This window comes from Ovis aries, chromosome 3, assembly GCF_016772045.2.
Source record: "Ovis aries strain OAR_USU_Benz2616 breed Rambouillet chromosome 3, ARS-UI_Ramb_v3.0, whole genome shotgun sequence".
Lineage (NCBI taxonomy): Eukaryota > Metazoa > Chordata > Mammalia > Artiodactyla > Bovidae > Ovis > Ovis aries.
In genome coordinates this window covers 190487967-190500355 of record NC_056056.1, presented here as the reverse complement: position 1 = coordinate 190500355, position 12389 = coordinate 190487967, and the positions used below count along the sequence as shown (strand labels likewise).

Genomic DNA, 12389 nt, shown 5'->3' with positions numbered 1-12389 from the left:
ACCTCCACAATCATCCAGCCCTTCATTGGTTTACACTGTGGAGGAAGCTCCAAAATATCCAAGTGGTACACTCCACCCAGGGTTGTGAATTGGCATAAATCAACCTCATTTTCTTCAAAGAAATTGGGCTTTTCACAGGCATTCTCTAACAGCAACTCCTGTGCTGAAATTAATCAGATTGATTGAGTTTCTAAATAGATCACAACATTTCTGTATTTTCTTAGTAGGGAAATGAAAGCATTCTAATACTGGTAAAGAAAATGTTTATTTAGCAACTACACATTTTCAGAATGTGGTTAATTCAAAATCATTCACTTGAAAGTGGGAACAGGCATGCATAATGTTAGGGTGCAGGGGAGGGCTCCATTTATATTTTTCATAGGTAAATTATCTCATAAGGATTACAGAAAAGTTATAATGATATAAACCTAATTGACTGTTGACACAAAAGTGCATTGGAAAAAGTGAAGTGGACAAGAAGTCTGTTATAAAGACTCTGCTAAGAACTGTATAAAAAATACATTCCTAAGGAGTTTCTGGGAAAGAAGCAAAATGATAAAGTTAATGAAAAAGATTACATAAATCTCAAACTAGAAGTTCTGCAAATTAGACATCACTATCATCTTGACATTTAAAAACTGTATCCAATTGTTATTTGCCAGGACAAGACTAAATACAAAAGTGTGAAGAAATTTCTAACTTCATGTGTGTGCTTATGAATGTTCAAGGCAACATTGCTTGTAATAATAAAAAAAATTAGAAATAACCTTATTTAAGTCCTTACTAATAGATGATAATGTACCATAGCATTACATAGATACTTTAAAAAGTAAGGTTACCAATGTGTTCTGACTTAGAATAATGTTGAATATTATTCATTTAAGTAGAATATGTATTGTGTTTTATGTGTGTATGTACAATAACAAATATTGTTAGGTGAAAAAAAAGTAACTTTCAATAAGAATATTCATATAATATGACCCAATGGTTTTATTAAAATCAAAAAGAGAGAGAGAGAGTACAACAAATTCAAAAGAAAACCATTAACACTGGTTATCTCAGTAGAGAGATGAGGAAGAATTTTCACTATAAATATACTTCTGCAACATCTGAGTTGATTTTCTAACATCCTTGCGTTTCTTTTGTAAGCAGAAAATCCCAGTTAAGTTAAATTCTAAAAATGTGACTTAGAAGAATACCTGCTAAAACTGTTTCACTTATTAATTTCATCTCCATTTCATATTTTGTGGTTTCAGGTTCTTCCTGGACAGGACACTACAGAGAACACAAGGACAGATGGGGGTGATTGTCAGTGTCTGCTGCAGCCCAGATTCACCTTCTTCCTATTCTAGTTCCCACTAGGTTTCTGCTACCTTAATTCCAGGACCCCAAATGGACACTTGCTCTGGTCTAAAACTGGACTCAAAAATAATACTTTAAAAATTAATTTAAATGAGAGCATATCTCCACAAAACCTCACAAGGCCAGGAGCTAGTTGTTCAGATTCTCTGCGGAAAACCCCCAAGCACAAAACAGAGGGACTAAGAATCCATGCAAGCTATACAAATATTATTTATATTGGCATTTTGGTTTTAGCCAAGTTTTTTATTTTGCTTGATTTTGGCAATAAACTCTCTGAGTAATTCCAAAGCCTGTTTTTGGGTAAGCCTCTCAAGAAAATTAAAGATGCCATGCCCTAAAGTAATGTAGAAGATATTATTATATCCTGGTATAGCAAAACAGAATACTACTGTACAAAAAGAGGACAGAAGAGTTTAAATATGTCATGTGGCACAGTGGTAAAGAATTTTCCAGCCAATGCAGGAGATGTGGGTTTGATCCCTAGGTCAGGACGATCCCCTGGAGTAAGAAATGGCACCTCACTCCAATATTCCTGCTGGAAAATTCCATGGACAGAGGATCCTGGCAGGCTACAGTCCATGGGGTCGCAAAGAATCAGACATGACTGAGTGACTGAGCTCACACGCACGCCATTAACTTACCTTTGTGAACTTAAGCAAGTCATTTAAGCATTACGAGTCACAAAGCCCTGATCTAACAACTGACTTGCTATGCATCTGTGCACTAGACATATAATAGCTCTTGTAAACAATCCTAAGCTATTATCTTCATTTTACATTAAGGGAACTGAAGCTTATGGAGATAACTGGTCTAAGAGTCCAATAAAATAATAAAAGTAAAGAATATTGTACACTGTAAACTACTAGATAACTGCAGTGCTACTATAAAACTTTAGCATGTGTGTGCTAATATTTGCAAATAGGAAGGATTATATCCAGAAAAATTCATTTGCCCTCAAACACCACCTGCCCTTTTGTACAGCAATAGAAGAACCTTATAGAACTAGAATCCTAGTCAGAAGCTTAACATCAGTTAATCCCACCATGCTGCTCATCCTCATCCGCCGTACAAAGCCAAGTCCTTCTTAGTAGATGATCTTTCTTCTTATTCTCATCACTGTATTTTTTGTATCTTCCTCTTGACCAGTTTTAATACCATGCATTCTCTGCCAACCTTTTCATCAAGCCTCTGACACTACTCACTCACTAACTCATTCATTCAATGGAGCTTTTCTGAGTGCCTGAATTGTACAGGCATCACTAGATACTAGGAGTGAAAAGAAAGAGAAAGCCAAGATCCTTGCTTTAGGAACTGCCAGTGTATTAGGGGAGCAGGTCAACAAAGTGGGTGCTATAGTGCAGGAAGGGGTCCACAAGAGAAACGCAAAGAAAGAGTGGTTAATTCTATGGGAAAACAGTCTGTGGTGGTAAAGTGTGAACTAAACCTTGAAAGATAATTAGGTCCTCTCAAAAATGGTGGGAAAGAATTCCAGGTGTGAGTGAAGGTGGAAAGGTATGGAGCAAAACAGAGGGTTCCAAACACCCCCAAGTGGTCAGGTATGGTTGGAATGAGACAGGCTAGGAGGGTAAAGATTTTAAGCTGGAGAGAGGCAAGGTCCAACTTGTGGAGAGCATTGGATGCCGCTCTAAAGATTAGATTTTCTTCTATGGGTAGAAGAGAGCCCCCGAAAGACTTACTAGGAAAGTAACACGAAGAAATGCATTTGGAAAGGGTTTTTTTTTTGGTGGCCAGATGATGATGTATTGCTTAGTAAAGAGTAGGGAATCCAGGGACTTTCTTGTTGGTCCAGTGGTTGAGAGTCTGTCTTGCATTGCAGGGAACATGGGTTTGATCCCTGGTCAGGGAACTAGGATCTCATATGATGCAGAGAAACTAAGCCCATATGCTGTGGCTACTGAGACCGTGTGCTCTGGAGCCCGTGCCACAGCTAGATGGGCCGAGCACTGCAACAAAAGATCCCATGTGACGCAACTAAGACCTGATACAGCTAAATAAGTAAATAAAATAAAACAAAGAACTATTCAGAATAGGAAGTCCAAGGTAAGAGGATCAGGGCACAAGTCAAGATAGATGCAATCAAGGTCATCAGAAGGAGCTTAGATGAGAGATGATAAGGAAGTAAATCAACATAGCTTGGATGGAAAATGGATATAGAAGACTGATTTTCAAATGCTTGGCTTAGGTAATAAGATAGATGGTGGTAACAATTATTAAGAAAAGGAAGAGTTGGTTTAGGGGGAAAAAAGTAGTAAATGCGATTGTGGATATCTTGAATTTGAGATGCCCATGGGACATCTAAGTGGCCTTTGATATTTTCCACCATTAAAAAGCCAGCTGCATTTCTTTCTTACAGGAAGGATTTTCTCTGACAACAGTATCAAAAGATATCAACCAACAAGGGAGTCAAGCTTTCCAATTCACAGTGTCAAACATTTGAGAATTCTTCAGCATGTAGATCAGAATGGTTTTCTACCTTGCAGGGAGACCAAAGAATTTAGACCTTCTCAACAGAAATTTGATAAACATAGTACTTCAATATGCAACAACAGGAATTTATCCATATCTCTATCATCACATGATAGAACAATCTTGTATTTAGCTCAAAATATTGCCCTATAATTCACAATTTTTATAATTTTATGTATTCTTTAGCTTAATTGACTCTTTTTTGAAGCTAGACTTCTAGAGAATGGAAGCAATGGGTCAATTTACACTCTGGTGCAAGCTCCTGAATCTTGATAACTATTCTAGAATGTTTTCCTGTCATCACAGCTAGAATATACTCCTGCACAAAAAGTAAACTCCAAACCACATTTATTAATCCTATAATCCTTCAGCGTTTTACACTTTCTAAAGCTCCTTCTGTTTCTTGGCAATGAAGCTGGGAAAAATGCTTCTTTCTTCATATTATCCTCATGTTTATATCTGCTAAAGAAAAGTACTCTTTCAACCTAACTGTTTCAGAAAATTTTCCACATACTTTTTTCTTATAGCTAAATTTTAATAAGTAGTGTTTTGTTAAGTCTTAACAATTACCAAAGTGGAGTTTTTCTTTGAATTACACTAAATTTATAATAAATCTATTTTTAAAATAACATTTTAAAAACTGCATGGAAATGTGGACAGAATATGAAGCAGAGAAGGTAAAGTATAACTAACATCTTGGTTCAACTGGTTTATGAATTGGCTTCTCACATGGAAGAACTTCAAAGAACACTAGCAAAGTATTTTTCATTGCAACTTGATCATTGTGCAGTTACTGTAATGTGGAAATTATTTTAATATGTATGTAACTTGAACATGATATAAAAACATAACTTGGATCATGAATAAGATCATGAAAGCTGACTAGAAATTCCAGAAATAGATCTCAGGAGCCACTTGGGAATGTAGCATATGGCATTTCAGATCAATAGGAAAAACCTAGGTTTATATGGTAAGTGTTTTGAGAGAGCTCACTAAGATTTGAAATAAAATAAATTTAGATTCTCCCCTAATTTACACATTTAGAAAAGACAGAGGAACCAGAGATCAAATTGCCAACATCTGTTGGATCATAGAAAAAGCAAGAGAATTCCAGAAAAACATCTACTGCTGCTTTATTGATTACACCAAAGCCTTTGACTGTGTGGATCACAACAAACTGTGGAAAATTCTACCAGACCACCTTATCTGCCTCCTGAGAAATCTGTAGGCAGGTCAAGAAGCAAGTTAGAACTGGACATGGAACAACAGACTTCCAAACTGGGAAAGGAGTACATCAAGGCTGTATATTGTCACCCTGGCTTATTTAAGTTATATGCAGAGTACATCAGGCAAAATGTTGGACTGGATGAAGCACAAGCTGGAATCAAGATTTCCAGGAGAAATATCAATAACCTCAGATACACAGATAACACCACCATTATGGCAGAAAGTGAAGAGGAACTGAAGAGCTTATTGATGAAAGTGAAAGAGGAGAGTGAAAAAGTGAAAAAAACTCAAAAAAACAAAACAAAACAAAACCCCAAAACTAAGATCATGACATCTGGTCCCATCTGCTACTGCTGCTAGGTTGCTTCAGTCATGTCCAACTCTGTGCAACCCCAGAGACGACAGCCCACCAGGCTCCCCTGTCCCTGGGATTCTCCAGGCAAGAACACTGGAGTGGGTTGCCATTTCCTTCTCCATCTGGCCCCATCACTCCATGGCAAATAGATGAGGAAACAATGGAAACAGTGACAGACGTTATTTTGGGGGGCTCCAAAATGACTTCAGATGGTAACTGCAGCCATGAAATTAAAAGATGCTTACTCCTTGGAAGAAAAGCTATGAGCAACCTAGACAGCATATGAAAAAGCAGAGACATTACTTTGCCAACAAAGGTCCGTCCAGTCAAAGCTATGGTTTTTCCAGTAGTCATGTATGGATGTGAGAACTGGACTATAAAGAAAGCTGAGCACCAAAGAGCTGATGCTTTTGAACTGTGGTGTTGGAGAAGACTCTTGAGAGTCCCTTGGACTGCAAGAAGATCAAACCAGTCAATCCTAAAGGAAATCAACCCTGAATATTCATTGGAAGGACTGATGTTGAAGCTGAAACTCCAATACTTTGGCCACCTGATGCAAAGAACTGACTCACTGGAAAAGACCCTGATGCTGGGAAAGATTGAAAGCAGGAGGAGAAGGGGACAACAGAGGATAAGATGGTTGGATGGCATCACCAGCTCTATGGACATGAGTTTGAGCAAGCCCTGGCAGTTGGTGATGGACAGGGAAGCCTGGTGTGCTACAGCCTGTGGGGTCACAAAGAGTCAGACACAACTGAGTAACTGAACTGAACTGAACTACTTTATACTAAGTTCTAGACAGATAAAAGATCTAAATGTGAAAAGATAACTAAACCAATCAAAAGCCACAAAAATATGAAAATATATGAAGAGAACAAAGGAGATTTGATGTCAACAATTATCAGAGAAAGAAATCTTGATATTGTTGCTGTTGTCCATTGAGTGGTAATGCCATCCAGCCATCTCATCCTCTGTTGTCCCCTTCTCCTCCTGCCTTCAGTCTTTCCCAGCATCAGGGTCTTTTCTTCTGAGTTGGTTCTTCATATGTGGCCAAAGTATTAGAGCTTCAGCTTCAGCATCAGCCCTTTCAATGAATATTCAGGGTTGATTTCCTTTAGGATCAACTGTTTTCATCTTCCAAGGGATTCTCAAGAGTCTTCTTCAATACCACAGTTCAAAAGCTTGTGATACTGGACATCTGCAAAATGTCAGTACTGGATACCATATATGTTTGATAGAATGTCTTGAGGTTTATTTCCCATCAAAAGAAAATCTGTACAAAAGAAATTCAATTTTTTCATCAAAACGTAATTTACAGTTTCAGAATAAAGTGTTGGAACTGACTCTTGGTAAAGAAGTGAAGATGAATTTTGAAAATACAATACCTTATGGTTCATTTTGGATAAAAGATAAGAATGGTTATCCCGAGTGTGCTGAAGTCTCATTCACTCCTGTGGCTTTAATACCACCTATAAGCTGGTGGTTCCCAAACCCATGCCAGAGATGCTCTTCAGGCCACATACACGTAGTTGCTCAGCCCTGGAAGTCTCCACACACACATATGATGGGAAGAACTTTTTCCTTAGAACCCCAGGTTCACATTTGCCTACCTGGTATTTCCACTTGTGTGTCCTAAACTTACCATGTCCCTCCAAAAATCCTCTGGTTTCACTGTCACTCTCAACCAGCTCAGCCCACTCCTGTCCACCACAGTGAACTGTTTAGTTTTCCCAAATTAAAATTCAGTAGGAGTGTTTATTTTACCTCCAACATATCCCAAACATATCCACCTTTCCACGTCTTACTACCACCTTTGTCCAAACCACCGCGACTTCTCGTGCTTCTCGTACTGCTGAACTTGGTACCATGTCTCCAGGGCTTTCCAGATGGCGCAGTTGGTAAGTGAGTGTTTGTCACTCAGTCGTGTCCAACTCTTTGTGACCCCATGGACTATAGCCTGCCAAGACCACCAAGGCGCCACTGTCCATGGAATTTTCCAGGCAAGAATACTTGAGTGGGTTGCCATTTCCTTCACCAGGGGATCTTCCCAACCCAGGGATTGAACCTGTATCTCCTGAGTCTCCTGCATTGGCGGGTTCTTTACCAACTGCCAGCCTTCCTTGGTGACTCAGATGGTAAAGAATCTGCCTGCTAGGCAGGAAACCCTATAGTCCTTGGTGTGGCAAAGAGTCGGACAGGACTGAGACTGTACACACACGCACCATGCTTCCACTTTAGTGAAAGAAAGTGAAGTCGCTCAGTCGTGTCCGACTCTTTGCTACCCCATGGACAGCAGCCTGCACCAGGCTCCTCTATCCATGGGATTTTCTAGGCAAGAGTACTGGAGTGGGTTGCCATTTCCTTCTCCAGGGAATCTTCCCAACCCAGGGATCGAACCCAGGTCTCCCGCATTGTAGACAGACGCTTTACCACCTGAGCCACCTTCCACTCTAGGCCCTCACAATTTGTTTTCTGCACAGTGGTCAGAGTAACCCTTCTATGTCATGAACTATGCCACCCCCCTACTTAAATAGCCCTCTAACGGCATCTTGTTGAATCTACAGTAAATCTTAACTTCTCCCTCTGGCCTGCAAAGCCCTGGTTCACCTGGCTTCTGCTTTCCTCTCTGACACCATCACATACCACTTTCTTTCTTGTCCACTCTACATCAGTCCACTGGCCTTCATCCTGGTCCTCACCTCTATCATTATATAGCTGATTCCCTTTGGTCATTTGGGTCTCAGCTTAAATAAGAACTAATCACACAAGCCATCTGTAACCATCCAATCTAGCTACTACCAGTCACTCCTACCATACCATCCTGTTTAATTCTGCATATGGCATTTATTAACATCAACTGTCTCCAGTTTTTTATGACCTGTTGGTTTCTCCTGACTTGCAAGTATTATAAATTATGAGAGTAGGAATCTCAACTGTCCTTCACCACTGTCCCCTGAGGGCAAGATAGTGCCAACATATATAAGTAGGCATTCAAAAAAAAATTTGCTGAGTGAGTAAAGAAATAAGAACAAGCTCCAAGGTATGACCAGGTAAACGGGCGGTCCAAGTAAATTTGTGGGAAGCTGAAGGTTGTTGAATGTTAAAAGGTAGGTTTTTTCATGTGGGCTATTCTTATAGACTCTAAATCTATTCATGATGATGCCGAGAAGTCCTCAAATCTCTAAGGCTATTTCTCCACACTTTTTCCTCGGAGCAGAATAATTTCCTTTCCATCCAAACTCCTCCATACCTATCAAGAGATTTAGCTCAAATGCTATCTCATCAGTGAAGACTTCTAATCTGTTCAATTCTGTTCTTTTGTTTTTTGGATTCATTTCTCTCTCAACGCCTATGCCTAATCTCTCCATTACATATATCAGAATATAGGGTAACTATTACACTTCTCCTCCTCAATCAAATTTCATACAGAAGATAATTAGTAAATTTTATGTTTCATATATATGTTTACAAATTATACATACTCATATTTATATTAAATATATGTGTGTGTGCTCAGTCACTTGGTCATCTCCAACTTTGTGTGGCCCCATGAACTGCCAGACTGCCAGGCTCCTCTGTCCCTGGAATTATCCAGGCAAGAAAACTGGAGTCGGTTGCCATTCCCTTCTCCAGGGGATCTTCCCAACGCAGAGATCGAACCTGGGTCTCTTGCATCTCCTGCACCGGCAGGCGGATTCTTTACCACTAGCGCCACCTGGGAAGCCCATATTAGATATATACAATAGATATATACTCACATTTATGTTAAATCTGTTTAGAGTATCTTAAAGACAAAGGCTATTCTTCTAAAAATAATTTTATTTTATCCACTTATTGTTTGGTTGCATTTGGTCTTCACTGTTGCACGAGAGGGCTACTCTATAGCGTGCGGGGCCTTAGCTGCCCTGCGGTATTTGGAATCTTCCCAGACCAGGGATCAAACCCATGTCCCCTGCACTGGTAAGCGGATTCTTAACCACTGCACCACTAGGGAAGTCCAAAGGCTATTCTTAACTTGAACTTTAAAATTTTCAAAGGTTCATATATTATTGTGCATGTCCCTTAGATCACCAAAATATTTCTGAAGATAATTATTATTTTTATTTAAAAAGCAATATTTCTCATATTGTGCTACACTTGTAGTCCCTAGTGGCTCACACGGTAAAGCGGCTGCCTGCAATGCGGGAGACCCGGGTTCGATTCCTGAGTCGGGAAGATCCCCTGGAGAAGGAAATGGCAATCTACTCCAACACTCTTGCGTTGAAAATCCCATGGACGGTGGAGCCTGATAGGCTACAGTCTATGGGGTCACAAATTGTCGGACACGACTGAGCGACTTCCCTTTCACTTTAAATTGGGCTGTTCTAAAATTTTTCTAAGTTATCTTCATTGGGAAGACAGCATTAGCCAATACTGACAATATTATTGTGTTAGTATTATTGCTGCTGCTACTGCTAAGTCGCCTCAATCGTGTCTGACTCTGTGCGACCCCATAGACAGCAGCCCACGAGGCTCCCCCGTCCCTGGGATTCTCCAGGCAAGAACACTGGAGTGGGTTGCCACTTCCTTCTCCAATGCATGAAAGTGAAAAGTGAAAGTGAAGACGCTCAGTCGTATCCGACTCTTAGCGACCCCATGCACTGCAGCCCACCAGGCTCCCCGTCCGTGGGATTTTCCAGGCAAGAGTACTGGTGTGTGTTGCCATTGCCTTGCTGCTGCTACTGCTGCTAAGACGCTTCAGTCGTGTCCGACTCTGTGCGACCCCATAGACGGCAGCCCATCAGGCTCCTCCATCCATGGGATTTTCCAGGCAAGAGTACTGGAGTGGGGTACCATTGCAGATGTAAATAAACTGAAATGTGGTATTCAGAGCCCTCTAGTGGCATAATTCTTAATAGACCCATTGAAAAGGAAGACATAATTTGGACCATCTTCTAAATTTGAGATTTAATTTTAAATTAACAAAGTACTAAATACTTGGTATTTATAATCATATCATGTAACAGGCATAATTCAGGTATTTGGGGCCATAAATTCCTACATTACTATACTAAAATTTGCCTTGCAATCGGCCTCCAAATTTGTTAAAAAGATATAGCATTTACTTAATAGCTTTGCTTTATTAAAAAGAAATGTAGTCATACATTAAAATATGCCAACCTAAAATTATAAAAATAAGCAACTTATCCTAAAGAAAACGTTTTAAAAATAGAGAATTCTCTTCCTTTAAAGACAAACACAGTAAGTCTGCCTACTGATCTTACAGTTCAGTTCAGTTCAGTCGCTCAGTCGTGTCCGACTCTTTGTGACCCCATGAATCACAGCACGCCAGGCCTCCCTGTCCATCACCAACTCCCGGAGTTCACTCAAACTCACGTCCATCGAGTCCGTGATGCCATCCAGCCATCTCATCCTCTGTCGTCCCCTTCTCCTCCTGCCCCCAATCCCTCCCAGCATCAGAGTCTTTTCCAATGAGTCAACTCTTCGCATGAGGTGGCCAAAGTATTGGAGTTTCAGCTTTAACATCAGTCCTTCCAAAGAACACCCAGGGCTGATCTCCTTTAGAATGGACTGGTTGGATCTCCTTGCAGTCCAAGGGACTCTCAAGAGTCTTCTCCAACACCACAGTTCAAAAGCATCAATTCTTCAGCACTCAGCTTTCTTCACAGTCCAACTCACATCCATACATGACTACTAGAAAAACCATAGCCTTGACTAGACGGACCTTTGTTGGCAAAGTAAATGTCTCTGCTTTTGAATACGCTATCTAGGCTGGTCATAACTTTTCTTCCAAGGAGTAAGCGTCTTTTAATTTCATGGCTGCAGTCACCATCTGCAGTGATTTTGGAGCCCAAAAATATAAAGTATGACACTGTTTCCACTGTTTGTCCATCTATTTCCCATGAAGAGATGGGACTAGATGCCATGATTGTAGTTTTCTGAATGTTGAGCTTTAAGCCAGCTTTTTCACTCTCCTCTTTCACTTTCATCAAGAGGCTTTTAGTTCCTCTTCACTTTCTGCCATACAGGTAGTCCCTAATTTATATACATTCACACAAACACATGTACACATACACACACAAGTTGAAGTTTCATGAATTTATATGCCAGCTTTTAAATTTTATAATGTATTTTGCCACACCAAGAAAACAGTGTTATGAGTGAATTTAGGGTTAGGATGGTTTCTATGTTGCTGTGAGTATAAAGGAACATGAACCTCACCACCATCCATAAATACTGCTTCACATTCTGAGTTCCAGCTGGATTGCAAGAAGCACATTTCTGAGGCTGCTGTGAAGTTAGAAGTGAAAGTTTCCTGTCACCACATGTACATATACCAGATCACTCCAGGGGTCACAACTGCGGAGGAGAGGGTCCCAAGAATTCCCGGTGATAAGCTTGTAGATTCCCTAAAGTAGCGCAAATGGTTCCAACACAGCCAACTGTAACAGAGTCTTAATTAAGCGCCTCCAAAACACAGAACAATCTTAAGGTGGGTTCCGGCTGACTCTTTCATATGGCAAGTGTTCTTACACAAGTTATTCACAACAAACCAAGTTAGGGCCTACTTTTAATCACTTAACCACCCATATTCGCTTACTCCTTCATCCATTCAACAAACATTTAGGAACTTCCCTGGGGGTCCTTCTCATAGTCTTCATGGGCTTCTCAAGGCAAGAACACTGAAGTGGTTTGCCATTCCCTTCTCCAGTGGACCGCATTTTGTCAGAACTGTCTACCATGACCTGTCTTGGGTGGCCCTGCACAGCATAGCTCATGGATTCGAGCAAACTCCGGGAAGTAATGAAGGACAGGGAAATATAGCATGCTGCAGTCCATAGGGTTGCAAGGAGCCAGATACAACATAGTGATTGACAACAACAACTGGCAGTCCAGTGGTTGAGACTTCGCCTCACAATGCAGGGGGTGCAAGTTTGACCCCTGGTCAGACAGCTAA

The 12389-nt window shown here is 40.4% G+C and overlaps 1 protein-coding gene across 13 annotated transcripts in view; it reads right to left on the bottom strand.

Moving 5' to 3' along the window:
• DNAI7 (dynein axonemal intermediate chain 7) overlaps nucleotides 1-12389 on the bottom strand; it is a 91949-nt gene that overhangs the window by 16995 nt on the left and 62565 nt on the right. For all 13 annotated transcript variants that reach the window (XM_027967809.3, XM_027967810.3, XM_060413313.1 and 10 more), the window contains 2 exons: nucleotides 1200-1275; nucleotides 3-163 (listed from right to left, as the gene is read on the bottom strand). In XM_027967809.3, coding sequence (XP_027823610.1) covers nucleotides 3-163; nucleotides 1200-1275 — 237 coding nt within the window. The remainder of the gene's footprint in view (nucleotides 1-2; nucleotides 164-1199; nucleotides 1276-12389) is intronic.